The 20070-nt window shown below is 34.4% G+C and overlaps 1 protein-coding gene across 3 annotated transcripts in view; it reads left to right on the plus strand.

Moving 5' to 3' along the window:
• The window catches only part of ATRNL1 (attractin like 1), a 425814-nt gene that overhangs the window by 120400 nt on the left and 285344 nt on the right, over window positions 1-20070 (plus strand). For all 3 annotated transcript variants that reach the window (XM_056494988.1, XM_056494990.1, XM_056494991.1), the window contains exon 20: window positions 7131-7224. In XM_056494988.1, the coding sequence (XP_056350963.1) occupies window positions 7131-7224 (94 nt within the window). The remainder of the gene's footprint in view (window positions 1-7130; window positions 7225-20070) is intronic.

A 20070-nucleotide genomic window follows, 5' to 3' on the forward strand; every position in this document is an offset into this window, starting at 1 on the left:
TTTTTTCTTGCCTAAGAAAGTTTTCTTTCCATCCTGAGCAATCACAGTGTAATTGTGTAGTTAAATCACTAGTAACCAATTTTATCAACTACAATTCCTTAAGCCTGAGGGCTACACAAGACTGCTTTGCATAAGTGTTAACTCCTCCATCCAGCAAAGCTGATCCTAATTTACTCAAGTGGAGTAGGAGCAAGGCAGCTTTTTAAAAAAGAAAACTGAAAAAACCTTTATTTGAACTGGTTCTGGGGCCTACTATGCAACAAAAATATTTGAAATAGTAAAAAGAATAGGAACAACTTGTGCTATCTTAATCTGTGTAAGTAGCAGGCATTTTGTGCTGGTTCAGCATCTGTCCTGAGAACTTAGAATTCAGGCATTCTTTAATTGATCACCACTTATAGCTTTTACAGATATCAAAGAGATACAGCAGTTTGATTTATATTATATTCCTTTATCTCTGTGCTTATTTAATCTACTTGCAATGATTAATGACAATCCTCTTGCTCTCACTGTAGTTAGTGATCAAGTTCTCCTGCATGCTCTTGTGGAACACAGTTTCTGACAATGATGAACCAGTTGCTCTGCATTCTTATTTCTGTGTTTTTTTCAGGTTTACATGCTATAAATTTATTTTATGTGGTAAGAAATACTTATAAAATGTATTTCTGATATGCTGTCTGAGCTTTATATCAGTATGTTCACCTTCCTAATGAAATGTGTAAATCCATTGTTTTCCAAATGATGTTCCTAGAGGAGGTAAGCAGGGCATGATTTAGAAACTTTCAGCTGTCTAGAAATGTACTGATTTTGTCAGCCTCTGATAAACAACCATATTTCACCCTGTATTGAAGGAGATGTCAGGAGCCCATGTAGATGCTGTGTCTGGCTCAGGAGGCACTGAGGGCAGGCAGCTGCAAGATGAAGATGACATTTTCTTAAATCACTCTTACTTGATCCTCAAATAAGCCTTTGACTTAAGCCAGTCTTCTCATCCCAAATGCAGTAGAAAAAGCAGGAATTTTGCTTGTTTCTTTTTCTGCATCTCCCCTTCTATGTGTGTTTTGGGAACCCCCCTCCAGTTGGTGAGAAAATAGAATTTGAGGCATCCTGCAGTCCATTCCTCAGCTGATCGAGTGAAGATCCTCAAAAACTGCAAAATCAACTGCAGTTTGATTGCAGTTGATTCTGTCCTCATTTTCTGAGTGCTAAATGAAATCCATTATAATGCCAGACCACGTTATTATTTAAAGAAAAAAAAGCCTCCCTTTCAATGGAATACATTAAAAATCAGTGGCATTTTGTCCCTCTGAATGGCTAATGGAGGGAAATGATTTGCTGACTTCTTTAAATTTCATGGCATTTTTGCCTGATAAATTGTATAAGTAATTTCTTTTCTTTGGGCTTTTACTCCGAATGACCAAATACACACAAATAGTTGCAATCACCAGTTGTTGACTTTAGATGTTTTTCACCTTATATTAGAGTTTTTTCTTACCTTTAAGGCTGCTATGGATAACTTTTGAATGCTTTAAAAGAGTTTTGAATTTCATACTGCCTCATAATAATTTTTTTTTTTTTTTTGTTATAATTTACAATGTGTTCTCTTTAGGCAGAATGGGGGAAAAAATAACAGCCTTTTGATAAAAGGTCTTTGACCAGAATTTCTAAAATAGTAGAGAAGCTGCTGTCTTAAGAAAATTTACAAAGACACAGCAACAACAAGAAAGAATAAGAATAAGAATAAGAATAAGAATAAGAATAAGAATAAGAATAAGAATAAGAATAAGAATAAGAATAAGAATAAGAATAAGAATAAGAATAAGAATAAGAATAAGAATAAGAATAATAGTAGGTACTAGGCCTTTTATTGCCTGAAAAAGTCTTAAACACATCTCAGTATGGTCATCAGATATAGAGTTCAGTTTTGTGTTGAACTCTTAAAACTGCAGGTTAACCCAGTCTAAAATTTGTAGACTATTTGGTTTCTGGTAACTAGTATTAATATTATATTTAGAAATGAAATGAAATTAATAAGTGGAAGGAATGAAAAGGAAAATTATAAATATGACATGTGAAACTTATCTCCAAATAAAGTATTCTTAATAATTTCACTTGGAATTGTTCAGTTTTCTATGTTCAAAGTTAGTGTAAAAGTTACAGTTTTTCAAACAGATTTACATGGAAAACATGAAATTGCTGTTGCTGTATTTCATGAGTTCATGTAGCAGTCTTTTGGTTCAGCATGTTTTCTGGTAGAAAGTGCATATTAATCCAACAGCAAGCTATAAAAATTCTGTACAGTGGCTCAGTATTGGCATGAGAGATTCAGGCACAGCATTACTCTTGTTAATTGTTCAAGATTCTGCTCAGTACCTAACAAGAAAAAAGATACTGATTTTCAGTGTAAATCCCATGTGTTGCATTTTCATTATCTACTTGTATAAAGCAAAATTATGGTTTTCCAATCTGTCTTTATTATGTTAGTTGCTAATGATTAAAGACAGCTTTACTGTGATTGCTTGAGAGTTATTTATTACAAATAAACAAAAGAAATCAGTTCACTTTTCAGGATGAATGCATTGAACAGAAGCAATAATAAAATGCAAACACTGCAGAGCTATTTTACCAGAGCAAAAATGGCTAAAGAACAAATACAGGCCTCTAATTGATGAAGGTAGTCTGTAAGTTCAATCAATCTAAATTTTGATTTCTGCCAATGGTAATCAGTCTGTTTCTTGCTTCTGGTTTTATTAGGATAAATATCCCACTTCTGGAATGTCTGTTTAGTCTGAAAGCTAAGGAGATGACACTTGTGATTTCAGATTGCTTGACTGTTGCTTTTCAGGAAAAAGTAATTTCTTTACCGATGGTCAAGCAGTTAGTTCAAGGTTGAGTGAAATTGTCTGTGTTTTACTATGACTTTAAGTTCCATATCTGAGTGACAGAAATCCAAAATATTTATCCTTTTTGTTTACCTTTTCTCTCTGCACGTACAGCAGTATTTTCTAATAGCATCTTTTTTCTTTCTTTTTTTTTTTTTTTTTTCCACTCCTGTTTTTATTGGTCATTGCTTCACAGAAGTTCTTAAGCTTAATTTTAATGCTTTTCAATTAATGATCTTGCAGAAGTATTTTTGGACACATGTTTTTGCTTTTACATTGCCTGTCTCAAAGGCTGAATGGATATATTTCCTATAAAAGCAATTACTGAATGTATAAAGAGTATCAGGGGCTTCTAGCTAAATACACATTTCTGGAGAATTACATGACTAGACAGTTTTGCAATATTACTAATGTAGAAAATAGTCTCTGTAGGGCAGTTGTCATATGAGTAGACTAATGGATAATATAGGTGAACATTTACAGGGAAACAGCATTAAAATGTTGGATCTAATAGAAGTTTATACTTGCTATTTTTTACTTAGACTAGGCTAAGAGAAACACTGTATCTCCTTTTCTTTTGATTTAACTTATGCCTTGAATGTTAGCAAAATTAATGAAGTGGCACACCTCAATATTTAATGGCATTGTCATAGCTTTCCTTTTAAAAAGTATCAGCAAGGTGTCCTATAGTAATTATCCATGTGCAGCTGTGGTTTAGCAATCTTTCATGTAAGCAAACATATTTACTTAAATCACCATCTGTAGTGAGCTCCATTTGAGAGAAAAAATGCTCTTGCAGCTGTAAGTTGGAGATGGGGGCTAAGCAATAAGTGTTTTTAAATTCAATTGTTTAAAATGCACACTGCATGGAAATAGTGATGGGTGTTCTTTTGTTGTCAGCATCAGCAAGAACATTTATATGCTGAGCAGGCAACTTGGAATCAATCATCCTGTGGATTTATTATTTAATAAATTCTATAGGCTTGTGATTTTGCAGCATGGATTTGCTTTACTGGATTATATTGTTTTCATATAATCTTTCAGTTCCACTTAGAATCTGCATTTTGTACAAAAGTATTTTCAGCAGCTATTTCCCTAAAAATAGAGTAGATATTGCAAGGGTGAGTTTTTTCCTTGTTGTTTTTAAAGCTCTAATGTCATCATTCCACTTAATATGTAAAAAAAATAAAAAATAACAAAACAAGGGTTTAAATTCTATCTTTTAAGCAGGTTATTATTGTGAGCCATAGATTATTTATTTTAAATGTTTAATTATTGGTAAAAAACATGGTAATTAAGTATTTTAAATAACTGTTTAAACAAAAGCAGGTGTGCATGGTATACACCAAATTTGGAGATGAATGCACAGAGTAGTATGGGAAGACTTGAAGTTGGGCTGAACTCACTGTTTCTCCAAGGGTGCTGCAGAAGACACATAGTCATGGAACCTTTTAGTTCGGGAAAAACCTCTAAGCTGACCCAGTCCAACCATTACCCCAGCACTGCCAAGCCCATCACTAACCCCCATCCCCAGGTGCCACATCCACAGATCCTTTAAATCCCTCCAGGAACAGTGAATTCACCACTTCCCTGGGCAGCCTGTTCCATTTCTGACAACCCTTTCAGTGAACAAACTGAAGTGCTGGCCTCAAAAAAGTATGGAAAATAGAAATTGAATCTCTTTTCATAATTCCTGCCAGCTGACAATGATTGGTACAAAATTCAATTTTAAAATTGATTCCAAGACTTGGTCTGTTTCTTGTAGCATTTGGCTGGGAAAAATCTACCTTAGCTGCAGTTTTAACTGTTGACTACATTATTATCCTAAGAGAAGCCATTCACTGAGAGTAGTTAAGCAGAGAGAAACAAACAGAAAATACTAAAGAAAATATGTATAGAAGAGTATGGAAATATTGGGGTAATGGAAGAATGTCAATAGTTTTCCAAATGTCCTACAGTATTGTCCTGCTTCTGCTATTGCATTTCTTTGATCATATACACTCACATTTGCTTCAATAACAGCAGTGATAGCTTGAATTTTTTTTTTTTGGGTTACATCCCACATAGAGATCCACAGATTGGTAGGAATCCATTTTTCATCACACACTTGCAAGCCCAAGATAATTAACTGCATATAAAAAATTGTATTAAAATATGCTTTAATTGCTATGGAATGGATTTCTTTCTTGATGAGATATAAAAAGTGTAAATGCAAAGGTGTTGTCCATTTGCATGTTGTTATCCAGGAACAGTGAGATTAATAGGAACTTGCTGAATGAGAGTAATAGATGTTCACTGAAGTGCTGCTACTATATAGTCACTTATGTTTTCTACTTTCACATTTGTGATCTACTTCCTATTAAGTGAGCAATAATTGTGGGAGCAATCATCAAGGTTAGCTGGCAATAGCTTTTATATTTTTCAAAACAATGACAGCTTTTGGAATGTGCTTCAGAAGTCACCCTTTTAGCTTCTTTATAACTTTTGTGCTGTCTTCTAATGGAGAATCACTGTTAAGAGCACTTAACTATAAGCAGAATAAGCTGCTAAGAATATATTCCTGTATTTTTCGCTGATAGCATTGCAAAGATTTACAGAATTAAAATTAAGTTTTGTGAAGAGCCTAAAGTGCCTAAATAATAATTCCATAAATGTAGAATGGAAAACATGAATGGATTTGGGAAAAATGTAATTGATAATGTAGTAAGAGCACTTCAATGAACATTTATTGTAGAGTGTCAAGAGGATAGGAGAATTTCAAAAAGTAGGATTTTGTGGTAACTGTAGGTATTTTTCAGAAGTTTTGTGTTATAAAACAGAGAAAATCATCATACATCACTATGTTCTGCATAGAAATTTCTGGTCTTTCTTGCAGACAGATTTAATGCCTGGCACCTCCTTAGTAAGACTTCTTACTTAAGTTCAGCTGGCTGTTTAATGATCTCTGAAGACTGAAGAAACCATTGAAGTCCTGAAATAGACATGTTATTTCAATAATATCTTACATTTAATTAGATTTTTACATTGTCTAGTACCTTTTTCTCTATTAGTCTTAGGCTGTGGCAGGAGGTGAGAGTATGTATGGGATGGGACAGTGTCAAAGAAGGATTTATTGTGTGTTATTCCTTATCAGTATAAGGGAAATTTAAAACTCAGTCTGTGATAGGAATTCAATATAAGATTATAAAGTGGAGAATAAACTTCTATCTTATACAGGTCACCAGCTGGTACCATATCTGTTCTCAAGCAGGACCTCATATATGAAATCCTTTATCTTAGTCATAATTAAAACTTCAGTGAAAGCATAATATGAACAGGATGGTAGGTCCAGAGTTATTTTGGATTAAGGAAAGACTTTGAGTGTGGTGTAAATATTAACAGGGTGTCCTTCCATTGATGTGGGGATGTATTGACACATTTACCACGGAAAGATTGGTACGTTTTGGACCCTTGGTTAGGAATAAAAAATGGCTGCATAAACAAACTAGTAATTAAAAGAAAAATGGAAAGGGAAGGGAGGAAAAGAGCTCAAGAACAGGGAATAGGAAGATGTTTTTGAGGTGAGACTTTTTCAGGCAGCAAGAGTGGTAGTGAGCAGACCACTATGGAGAGAATTACTTTGGCCTTAAGGTGGAGTGGAGTGATGATGATGATGTTCCTGTGATGCTCCTTCAGTTCAGATTTCAGGAGCTTTTAAAGTTGCCTGTTTCCTGCTTCTAGAAAATGCTTCTTGTGGACTCTGCCTATAGTGTTTATTCCACCTTTGTTCAGATGGTTTCAGAAATTTCTTTTTGTTCACTTTTGTCAAAAGCAAGAATTCCAATTATATTAGATCTTTTACCAAACATCTACAATAATATTTTAATCAGACATTTCAAACTAAATATATTTTGTCATTGCTTTTGTCATTGGTGAGTATTTCACCCTGTATAACAAAGATGAATTATGGATAATTTTCTGTATTGCACATTGAAATGGCAGGTTTTAAGGGCTTTTCTCAAACTGCTGTTACTTAAGGTGTGGAGAGCCTCCAATGACACATGAATAATTTTTAACTCTGCAGAAGATAAAGTAAGTGCTAGTGAATTTTTCTGAAAAAGATAATAATTGAAGAAGTAACAGATATATATTTCAATACAACTTGTAGGAAATGTGTTTGGGATGAAGTATTAAAATCTATGAATATTCATTTAGTTATCAAGTAAAGTCTGAGTGAGGAAATGTCACTTTTCCTTTTTGGTTTTACAGCTTGCACATGCAGTGGACATGCAAATATCTGTCACATGCAAACGGGAAAATGTTTCTGCACGACCAAGGGAATCAAAGGAGATCAGTGTCAACTGTGAGTATAATTAAATGTAGCCTAAAGTTATTGCAGTCCTTAATTAGTGAATAATCACTTTTTGTCCCATTTCACATCCTTGTTTTGGTACTGTGTTTTATGTTTGACCTGCTAATGTTTTAGTGGTGGATATAGTGTTCCTTACATTTCTCTTTTGTTAAAGAATTAAGTCACAAATGTTAATAATGTTTTGAAGACACTAAAGACTTTTTAAAAATCCATTTTATTTCCAAGAACAAACTGGAGAGTTACTTCTACTTGTCTTCCTTTCTCTTAAGTTTTAAAAATATTAGTGTAAGGAAAAAATATATATATGAGTTAGTAATTACATTCATTACATTTGTCCGTTGTCTTGATGAGAATCTACTGTGATTCAAATTTTAGGGTTTACTAAGGTGTATTAGCCTTTTCCCACATCATAAAATCGAGACCATAGGAATGTGTAGACCTGTCATGGAAAGCACTCTTTTTTTTGCACTGGTATAGCCTCTTGTGTTGAGAGGGAGAGTTTGCAGCTCCATAACAAATGGAATACAAACAAAGAACAGCTGAGTACTGAAGTGGAATGACTTTCCAATTAGGAGAAATGACACATCGAAGTTAATTGTGAATAGCCTTATATTAAAGATGTTTCTTTCAGTCTGTTCTATCTGGTACACCGTGTTGCTTAATAGGAACCTTATTAGTGTTGCATTTATAATTATTTTAATAGTATCTGGCAACAAACTTACCTTAGCAGTGTTGTTTGGAACTGGAGAAAGGCACGTGAATCCAGCTGACTCCTCCCCGGCAGGGAGCGGTGCCAGGTGCTTCTGCTCTGCCTGCCACAGGACATCCACTTACTTTCATGGATTTGTGAATTTGTCTTTGATGCACTCAGTGAACTGGCTTGGATCCTATCCTTAGCACTTTGCTAGATAAGTTGTAAAGAAACAAAAATTTCTGCTGCAGAGGGTCTGTGTATATCCGTGAGAAAGAGCTGTGCTGGCAGCTCTTCTGTTCCCCTGCTGCCTCTGGGACTTCATGTCCAGCTAATTGAAGACTCTCAGGATGAGATGGGAAATCAAGATTAGGACTAAGTGATGAAATTTTATCATGACAAAAGCTGGAATGATAATATCTTTAAGCCCTGAATTAAGTCTTCATTGAGAAGTCTCTTTTCCCTCTTTCTGTCCCCATACAATTAATCAGTTCTGGGTGTTAATGAGTGATCTGGTTACCAGCTACCAGCTTTGGTGCCATTCTAACTATACAAAGAACAGGAATTAAAAAAACCAACAATTTCTCCTCTGTCCTTTGTAACACTTGAACCATAGAAAACAGTTTCTGTGCTGAAAATGCCAATTCTTTACTGACTCCTTTCCACATAAGGAACTCTTTACAGGCTTCACCCCAGCCTGTCTTCCATGTAGCTCTGTGGTTGTTGTTGTGCTTTGTCCTGTATCTGGTTCATTGCTCTTTTTTCTTTGTTAATGTTTTTGTTTCTGTTAAGTTGGTAGTTTCAGTTGGTAAAAATCTTTAGTTATCTCCTAATCATGAGGAAATTATTGGAATGATTTGATTATTCTAAGTAAGTAGACTGTAAACGTTAAAAACAGATACAAATAAAAATAGTTGGATTCTTGTTTTTCCCTCTAATTTTTTGAAAATGAAATATGCCATTGGTAATAACAGGAAAATCATGGTGACTTAAACCATATTTTTAGGGGAAAACTATTGCTTCAAGGCAGGTTTTAAAATTTAATTTTATCTAACATTTGATTTTCTAGCTACTGATTTTATTTTCTCATAGAATTCTGTCAACAGAGGTTTTCAAAATTCCTTATGTTTTGGTGTATCCATATGCAGGATTATACACAGGGAACTTTTCAAGGGATATGCTTGTGGGAATGTGCAGAACATGCTAAGGAAATGTTTCAAAGTTTAAATTTTGATTTAAAATTAGAGAAGTTTTGCTGTGTGCAAGGAAGAAAAATATGAAAATGATGGGATTGAGTGAGTAATTAAATAATTCTTTGAGAAGGTTCAGTGCATCTCTTGCAAGTGAAAGCCTTGACTTGGTGATGTGTCTGTAGCTTTTGTCATCACCATGTAAGAACTGGGCTAAAATTTGGCTTCAGAACCTCTGTAATGAAGAACTACTAGTTGGGAGGAAAATATTGGAGGACAAGTATTATTTCAAATCTCACATTTCATTGTATATTTTAGACAGTTGTAAGAAGGATACATTCAAGATTATAAAATGTTTTGCTCGCTTTAGTTCTAATGAATGCCCACACCATTAATTTCTTAGACATATCTCTTCTGTAAAAGTGGAAGAAATGCAATTTTATTTATAAAAATATACTATATTTATTTGGGAAAAATCCTTCCTATATGTAAGCTTTAAATAGCTATTTAATAATGTAAGGATCTGTGCATAAAAAATAGGCACTTACTGATAGTCTGCTGTACATAAGAATAAGATTTTAAAATATCCAGCCATAGTCTTCTGTATAATTTCCCTCCACAAAATGGTACAATTCCTTTTACCAGATGGAAAGGCAGGTAAAAGTATACTGGGTTATGAGTCAAATTCACCATTCTATTGATATCACTGCAGCTTTATTTGCAGATAGCAGAGAAATCTTTTCCCAATTATTTCCACACAGAGCTTATCTTGCTGCTTTCCAGTAGGGGAAGAATTGGCAGCTATCATATAATAAATTCACTTGATTTGAGCTTCCTTTATCAGAGACACACACACAAATCCCAAAACCAAATAGACAAAAAGAAATTCTTGTTGCTGGAAATTTAACAAAAACCCTCTTGTTCTATTGAGAAACTGTCTATTCCTAATTGAGGGTATAATCCATTTCATACTGGTTACCATGGTGGTTGGTGATTTTTAAAGTAAAGTTAAAAAGTAGAGTACTACAGGAATAGCATTTTTTTTTCTTGATTTCAACACTTTTCCCCCTATTCCTATAATTAGATCGTATTTCACCATTAGTTTTACATCTTTGATTTTACTTGATAGGAGGTGTTCATGCTGAGTCCAGTCCTTGAGTTTTCAGTTTAAGAGAAAACTGTGACATGCTAATGCATGTTACTCCATTACTTATGATATTTGGAGGAGAATTACAGCAAAATGTGTCATGTAGCTGTTGGTGAGTGTAACAATGTTGGTGGGTTTAGCAGCTGCCTCTCTTCTTATTTAACTGCCTGAAAATTTTAGCTTGCCTCTGTAAGGACAGGTTCATGCCCTCAGCTGGTTCTCAAAGAGCTGGATCATTAGGTTTCTAAGGAGAACAATAAAATAAAACTCCTACTTCAACATTTATGAGTACATTTATGTTTTAAATGTACTCATTTTCTGCTCTACATGTAGTAATTATTGTCAGATCTTTCAAGTATTTCAGCTATTTTTTCTTTTAATCCATGTTTCTAGCATCAATCACTTTTCTTAAATTGCAGCTTTCATTTAAGCAATATATCTAATATCAAAGCTTCAGAACATGACCCAAATGTAATGCACTCTAATGGCTCAAACCTTCAGAAGGCACTTGACACATTTTAGATCTAAAATTTGAAGAAAAGGAAAATGTCACTCTTGGTCTTTCTGTTGGGCTTTTTTTTTTTTTTTTTTTTTTTTTTTTCTACAATAGGCTCCCTTTGTCTGCTTTGGCATATTCAGTATATTATATGTAAAGTTCATAAGGCTCTCTGGGATCTTTCAGAGTTGTAGGCTCTCATAAGTGAAACTACACTTTTGGTAAGCATTGTTACTTCCAAACATTACATTTCATCCAGGAAGTGGTCCAGTTTTGCAGAAATGAAGACCTAGAGTTGGAATGTCAGGTATCATTCCTAGAAGACAGTGCTGTCAGAGCAGAAGTGACAATGAAGTAGTGGCCAAGGGAGAAGCTGCAAAGCTCCTTGCAGAGAGCTTCATACCTTGGGACTTCATTGGCTTCTGTCCCTATGAAATATTCCTTTTATCTTCCTGAGTTTAGTACTAATTGTCTAGAAAATGGGGAGCAGTTTGGGCACGAGAGTTTCTCTTTCATGAGAATAAAGTAATTTTGCATTGGCTTCTAATTTAGGGTCTTTCATAACTGACTGTATACACATATATAAAAATGTCTTGATTTGGCAAGTTCAACAGAGAATAATCCTTTCACCACTGGGCTTCAGTTTTTTCTAAGATTTTTTTATAGTCATTCCTCTTCAGATGACCTCCAAAAATCCTAAGCACAGAGCAAACCAGGTATATTTTACACTTGTTCAAACACTCCTGGCTAAAGAAGAATGCAAGCAATGCCCTTGGCTCTTGTGCCCACTTGGTTTACATTTGTATGCATGCTGGATAGGGATTGAATTAATATCTTTATGGTTTCCTATTTGAAAAATATATGGTGCTGGATTCTCTTTCAAAAGAAGTGAAGCTCTTATTCTTGAAAATTGTTCCTTCAGTGCCATGGCCATGTCATTCAGTAACTGGCATTTGAATAATCTGTTTTGCTCAGTGCAGGTTATATCAGTGAAGCAGTGGAACAGGGCAAGCTGCCCAAGCCTTTCACAGATCTCATGCCAGTGTGACCTGTTTTGAATTCCAGTGCTCAGGATGCATTTGTTGTAAGGCAAACCTCTTTATATAAAATGCTAATAATTTTTGGTGCAAAGTGTCAATTGTCTAGGGATGTACAGTTGAGGTAATGTCTCTACGTGCTATTTTTATTAGAATAGCACAGCTGAGAAGAATAGACAAGTTTGCATTTTCTTTATGTCTGAAATAGACTCATAAAGATTTAAAGCTAAATATAAAATGATGACACTTATTTTGCCTTCAGTTAGTTAGGTACTGAGTTCAGACTGAGATGAATTAGGAGTGGGAGTGATGCTGATGTTTACTCATAGAGGAAAAAGAGAAACAAGCATAGACTGTTCTCCATGGAAGAGTTGCTGGGAAGAAGAGAGAAAGGAAGGTTATGACAGCCATACAATTTGTTAGTTATTGAGTCTCTTTTTTTTCTTACCCAGCAAAGTTGTAGTTTTAGTTTGTGCTTGTTTTTAGAAAGAAGGAGGTCAAAGGGCTTCGTGGATTGGGCTGGCTTTACATATTGCCAATGCTTTGTCTTAGTCTCAGACAGGGTCAGAATAGGTTGCAAACACAATTTGAGGTTGTCTTTTTTAACCCCAGTTTAAACTGTTGAAAATGATGGGGCTCAGTGCATTGCATCTGCCAGGCTGTGCAATGGAGGCACCTGGGAATTCTTCTCTGTGGCCAGGACTGGAACTCAGTTCCAAGTTAGGAATGCTGACTAACCTAAGTCACATAAGCCAGAACTCAGTATAAACAACTCTTCCTTTAAAGTACCAGCCCAGTGGGAGAGGTGTTTGCAGTTACACCATCTCCTGGCACTGCTGCTTTGAGAAAATGCAAAAGGAGACTGCAGAATTTCTTGTAAGACAGCCAGTAGAGTGTTTAGATTCCTGAAAACACTTTCAGGAGGCTGCTGACAGTGGAGACAAACTTCTTTTCAGCATGTGTCTCTTCCCTCACCTGCAGGAACCAAATACCCCAACACTATAATCTTTCTGCTAGATATAATGCTAGGGTCTCCACAAAACATAAATACATACAGCTTGATTATCATGGTCACTACCTTTGTTAATCATTAATAGAATTATTTTGTTCTTTTGTGTTGCTGGGGTTGGATTATGAGCTGTCATTGTTCATGGGAGCTGTAATTAATCTCACAAAGCAGAAATTGCCACGTATAGATAGGATCTGTGCATTACTCTGCAGCCACAGGGGAGAAATAACACAGATTTCCAGTACAGTATGGACTTTGTTGACCCTTCTTACTTCTTTGCTTAAAGATAAGTTGTTTACTTTAGAGAAGGAAAAGAAAATAACTGATGGCTTTTCTGGCTGCTCATCCTGCTGTCATCAGAAAAAATCCGTCAGCTGAGTTGTGACTGACAAAACCAGATATTTCAGGGAGTTTTTTTAAAAAATTCTACTATATACTGCTCTGTTGTAACTGATTAAATTCAATGTATGCTGTGTTACAGTAACAACCCTCTACATCACTATTATTATTGCTGGCTACTACTACTGCAGTCAGCTTTGGATAGTTAACTGCAGAGCAAGAGGGAGGAAAGTGGTATTTCCTTTGTGGAAGGCAAATATTTAAGGAGATTAAAAAAAAATACATTGAGAGTAAACAGTCCTACAAAACTTTATGGAGGACAAAACCTTTTCAAAGTGATCATCTTCCAGAAAACAAATGTTGCAAGTACAGTTTTATGGACTTGATATCTAGAACAAATAATTTGACATATTTTGCCTTCATGACACACAAACACTGGTCAGTTTTAGTATATGTAAACACTTGAGAAATCAGTGGTCTCACAGGTGTTTTAATTTTTTAGTGTTTCTTAGGAGATCTTGGCTACTATAGGAGATAATCTTTAAAAATGTCTTATCAAAATGTTATATATCATTATTAGTGCTTTGTGCTAGACAAGAGCTGAGGAGGAAAGCTGATCATTGCAGCATCATAGACAGAGGCAGATTGTCAGTTCTCTGGAAAGAAGGGAAATAACTGAAAAGGACTTACAGCAGTATTCCTGTGCCCTTCATCAGTCCCTTTTATTTTAAATAAATAAAATTTTGCTTTGTAAAGCCATCAGTTTTCAGTTGTTTCCTAAGCAAGTAGGTTCTTTTAGTTTTCGATTAGGGTAAATTAATCAATCTATACTGATAGACTATTGCATTGCTACATCTGGAGATGTATTGATTGTTTCATCAATTGTTTGTACAGCTTCCCCTTTCTCCTGTGGTTTCCATCAAGGATAAAATACATACTTAACCTTCTCTGGTAGGAGCACTTAAATATATTCTAGTAAAAAAACTTCATTAAATTCTTTCTCTGAATTATTCATGGTACCATATTGAGTATCTAGTAAGATTTTTCTACAGTATTTTATTAGAGAGAAAGGAGAATTGGTTCATTTTCCTTAACTGATTATCAGAACAAATGAGGTTTGGCTGCCTGAAGTTTAGAGAGAATGGATTTATTTTGTAATGAGAATTATGATTTAGTTACAGACATTGATTTCAATACGCAAAACTGATATTTCATTATGTGCTGCCAGACTTTAAATACTCAGTAATGGAAACTCCACCTTGTGAGAAAAACAAGTAAAAATTGTTATGGGCCACAGATATATTGAGTTTTGAGGCAGATAATGTGGTTTCTTCTCACTTGAAAGTGATCTGTAAAATTGAGATGATTTCAAAGGAACCCCATCTGTTTCTGAAAATAATATATTTTGCATGTTCATGTAAATTCTGATCTTTTTGAGATTTGGGACAGGGAAGATTCTGTGGTGAGCTTATTAAACTCACCCCAAAACTCACCTTTTCCATTTTTGTTTAGTTTGCTTTTTTTTAAATTTTTTTAATTTTTTTTTAATTTTTTTTTTTAAAATAAAGCTGTGTCTTCCTGAAATGACACAAATTAGTGAGGCATCAGTTCTTAGTAAATGATGAATAGCACTTATTAACACTTATGTCTTTTAAATGACTGAAAATATTTTTTTTCTGTTTTAATTTAAGGAAAAATCCTTTTACATAGAAATGAGTGAATCTTTGACCTGATCTATACTTCATATGTTTGAATATTATTAATATCCATCATTTTCTGAGATACTTGATTGAATATAGTCTGAACCTTATTAAAATGGATTTTTTGGAAAGCTAAAAAATAACTTTGTATTTAATCCAGTGGGAAGTATATATAGGAATTGCTTCAGAATAGTTTTCTCTTGAATTATCAGGGCACTATACAAATAAAAGAAAGCATTAGGATATTGCCTGTCAAAATAACTATTTCCCTTACTATTTCACTGTGTGGAAAATTCAATATATATGAATGAAAATATATATGGAATGGGAGGTGAGTTGGAATTTAACCAACACTGTATTTCTTTCCTCAGTTGAACTGATATAACACAGTTCTCTTGCACTCAAGGCTTTCCTTTTTTTAGCTGGGCAGAGAAAGTATTCAAGGAGAATTTACATTGAAAACAGTTTTTCAATAGAATCTGTATTAAGTTTGGTATAAAAAAAAATCAGGTTGAATGATTTGAAGGTGATACTGATTTTATTGACACTTAACTGAAAATGTTGACCACTGTAGTGTTGTTTTGTTGAAAACCAGGTTTGCAATACAGCAGTGAGTGCTGAGTGGCTGTAAAATGGTTGTGTTGCTGTTTCTGCTTATTGCAGCCAATTGATGAAATGATTTTATTGAGGACTGAGCAAAAGCTGAAGGGACTCTTCTGTCAGGGCTTGTTCTATCCAAGTCAATACATTGTGGAGGACATAGTTTTTATTTGCATGGAAAGCACTTTTCTAAGTAGATCCATCCAAAATATCCATGTTTTTCTTATTATCAATGCACAAGTTCAATGTATGTAGTAATCTAAATATATGATTCTTTTTAATTTGTGAATTTAAAAAAAACCAGGATTTTTGACTCTCAGACTCTTCTCAGCAGACCTACAATTCTTGTGGTTTTTCAAAGCTGCTGAAAGTTCTTTCATTATTCTCAGTTCTTAACTCTCAGATGAAATAATACCCATTGTGCAGCATAGGTCTGGGCTTATAATTTACATCTGATAGGCCATTAGTATGGTAATTAGTAATTGGTACAAGAGTTGTTAAAGTTGAAATAGACATCTGGTTTAATCAATTTGTCATTAAGGAAGTGCAAGTGTAGAGGTAGCAATGGGAAAAGAAAATACCAGTGTTAGAGCTCAGAGCTCTCTCTGAGCTATCAACACAAAGCTGAGTTTGAAATTGGAACAGTGTCTCTTTATCTTGCTTGATGTGGATTGCTCAGTGCTCAACTTGCTCAAAATACCACGCCCTGTTTATACTTTAAAATCTATTTTCAAACCCTTACAAATAACTAAAGGAAATGAAGCTACATTGTGATGAAAACCCGCTGATATATATATATATATATATATATCCATCAACTTCAGCTTGTGATATTCATATATTTTATTTACTGGAAAAGGGAAGAAAATAGTTTTTTATAGGGCAATAAGAAAAGGCTAGGTCAGGTGGGTACTAAAGACACCATTTGATAGAAATCTCCTGGTGATGGAAAGATTGCTTTTCTTTTCCTCTTATGGTCTCTAATAGATGAAATATGCATCTTCCTACTGCCATTTTCATTTTCTGTTTCCTCTTTCAGTCAATTGCATACCTTTACATATAGATGAAAATTTAGCTGGAATAGTTATGTTTCTGGTTTCAAAGTTAAGGCATTTTGTTTCACATTGTTGCCAGTTATTAGTTTTAAATTGCTTCAGTAGTTGCCAAGAGTATTAGAAGAATGCACACAAAAGATTAAAGCTATGCACAGACAGAACTAAGAAATGTGTTTTGGTATTAAGACATGGGAGTGAGAAATGCATTAGTCCTCATTTCTTTTTCCATGGAGCTTCTGATAATTACATAGACTATGCACATCAATTACACAGTGATAAATTGTGCTTAAGGAGTCCTCATCCTGAGGAGCCTGCCAACAAACTTGCATTCTGCTGCAGCTGCATGTGCAGACATCTGACAGTCAAGCAGGTTTTCTTACATATTGAATCTTCTTTCCATCCCACCCTTATCTGTGTGCTTGTTGTAGGAGAGCCCATGTTCTCATCCTTCCCCACGTCCCAAGTACAGGAGGTGCTAGAGAAGCTTTCTGTGCCACTCCTGCATTAATGATGGGTAATGAAACTAATTCCAGCCTTGGAATGGTTGGGTACATAAGGGGACTGCACACAACACAGGGTTGCTTAGAAAACTGTAGATATCTGAGTTGTACTTTAACAATTAACATAAGGAAAAATAGGAGGCTGCTTCAGAAATGTGGTTGAAGTCCTGTCCTTTATTTGGTCACTGAATCTGTTGTGATTCCCTGTAATGATATTCTTCCTTGCTCCAGCTTTGTATATTTAAGAGGAACATTTTTTTCACTCCAGTTTAAAAATCAGGAGATGGACAACCTGGGATAATGAGTTCTGCAGGCAGAACATATATAAGCACATGTGCCTACATAAACATCCTTTTTTCTTTGCTTTCAGTCTTAGTCTGCATTATCATGTGAGTGACATGAAATAATGAAAACTTTAAAAGACAGTAAGTTACAGTAAACATTACTGAAAAGTATGTGTAGTATTTTACCTCTTATGAGGTAAACTCACAACGTTTGGTACAAAAAGTAAATTCTCCATCACATGGAAGATATTTTCAGGAAATGATAACTGATAAGACAAGAAGAAATAACATAGGACCAATTCTATCTGTACTCACCAGCTGAAAGATAATAATGTCTTAATATTAAAAATGCTTCCTTATTCTTTTCTTCTTCTGTACTGAATAATCACCACTAGAAAGTATAAAATATAAATTAAGCTGCACAACCTTTCCATACCTTGAGCTTTCTATTCTTTTTCTTGTGGCGGTATTGAAAAATAAGTGGCATTTATCAGCTGACTAGATAATGGGGCTGGGGAGTTTGATTACAAGGCCATAAATCAATTCAAGAACCTGATGATATGCTGAACTTCAGCAGTGGAGCCTGAGTGGCTTAGATTATCACTTCAGGAGGATTGACTTAAAGATTTAGTTCTCCATCTCTATCTATTATTTTTATATTACAAAAAAGGAATTTGTGAGCAATTTAAAGAAAGAAAAAAGTACAAGAGGGCAGAGTAAAAACTTAGCTAGGAAAGCTGTTTTAAATAGTGTCAGGAGTCTGATTTAGAATCAAAGCAAACTTATAATCACATTTGACAATTTGATCTGCTGCAACATTTTTTTTCAGCCTTGCACGAAACAAAGATAAATTTAGGAATTCTGGAATACAGTAGGAGGCCAAAGTGAGAGCAGGAATATTGGCAAACCAGCATATGGAATGTGTCAAAAAGGGCTCATTGTCCTGGAAGTAAAGATTTTTGGCTGCACACAGAGAAGTGATAAGAATTAAAGGGTAAAGGAACAGTCAGATAGGCTGAAACAGATTTAATAAATCAGATTTCATAAAGAAGACTTAAAAAAAATTGTCCTGGAAATGAGTTCTTACAAGATCTGTAAGGAGATAAGGGCAGCAATTACTTTCTAACAGCTGCTACAAAATCTAATCTTGTTCTCCTTTAGGTCATTTTATCCTCTCTTACGTAGAGTCTTGATTTAATCACAGATTTGGGCCCTGATTCAGATAAATATTTTAATACATGATAACACCTTGTTCCTTAGGTTTAAGAGGAGTTATTCTCTTGGTTTGGTGAGAATTGGGACCATACAGTTTACTTTTGTTTCCCCTGCTCTTGGGAGGCTAATTGTGAAATGTCATGTATGGGAGAGCAGCAAGAGTTTCACAAAACAAAGGTTTTTTCACTCCTAATATTTTGCTTCTCTTCATTCATTCATTTTCCTTCTCTTTATGATGTTTTTACATGTTTTCTGTGCTCGGTGTAAAGAAAGGGATTTTTTTTTTTGTGAGGAAAGGTAAAGATGAAGGTGACAAATGGTGATTGTAAGAAATGAAAAATGTAGAAATCAATCCTTCATGTTGAACAGAAGGATTGCCTTCTCTATATTTATGAATAAAAGAAAAAGTAGTAGCACATCTAAACAGATGAACAGCTCCACTGCTGTTCAGTGCCAACCACGTGTAAGTTAAACAACTCTGAGATTCATAAATGGGAATAATGTAAATCCATTATTTGTGAAAGGTATTTTTTTTGTAAGAAAATGAATTTTTTGTTGAATTGTACTGTAGGGTTTTTTTGTTTCCCTTTTATTTTCTGTTTCATTTATACCACCCTGATGTGTATAAAATAAAATGCATTTTCCACCCTGTTTTTAGGGGAGAAAAAGAAAAAAAAACCTTCTGGATGTTTTTGATTTCTTAATTATCTTGTCTTTTTGTCATTGACTTTCATGAAACATTTCCTGTACCATTACTTTATTGCTTTTGCTCTTACATTTTTGGAAAATATGTGATTTAATAAGCAGTTTGACGTTTGCCTTTCAGAAGCTTTCATTAGAAATTTCTCTGTGTTCAGTTTTTTAGAGTTACATTGGCCTGTTTTTCATTGTCTACTCAATGTTCTTGGAATATTTTTATGTGGTTAAAGTTCCGATATCATTGCAGGCTGTTTTTTGACTTAGTTATGTCAGAGGAGGTTGATTCTTTGAATTGAAATATTTGAACCCATGCATACTCTGTATGTGTCCTCAGCCTTTGACAATTTCTTCAACCTTAGAATCTCTGGTGTCTTGTTTTTATTATGTTTATATCAAATGAAATTTTCTGTAACAGGTGTACTGACCTTAAACTAGAATGAGTATTCAGCAAACAGTACTTCTTTCATAGGGAAAGGATGAAAGCTTTCTTGTAAACATGGTAGAAGTTATACTTGAATTATTCCAGTTGTATACAGGCCTAGAAATGGAAAAGAAACATTCAATAATACAACCCAAAGATTATTCTAATACATCTTTTTCCTTCATAGTGGATATATTGACTTTTATTCCAGATATATCAAGCTTTCTGTGTTTCTGATTCGTGTATCATATTTGATATTCTGCATGCTCATAATACAGTAAATTGTCATACATTTTATTAACACACTGTAATAAAAACTACCAGGTAACATTTTGAATGAACATTGTTTTCTGCAAATTTAGCAGTCATAGCTAAAATTTGTGAATACTCCATACAGAAAACTCTACTTCCTAGTTCTGGAATCCAAACCTGGCTATCAAAATTTTCTTCTGTA

Source organism: Oenanthe melanoleuca, chromosome 6, assembly GCF_029582105.1.
Source record: "Oenanthe melanoleuca isolate GR-GAL-2019-014 chromosome 6, OMel1.0, whole genome shotgun sequence".
In the NCBI taxonomy this organism is placed as follows: Eukaryota; Metazoa; Chordata; class Aves; order Passeriformes; family Muscicapidae; genus Oenanthe; species Oenanthe melanoleuca.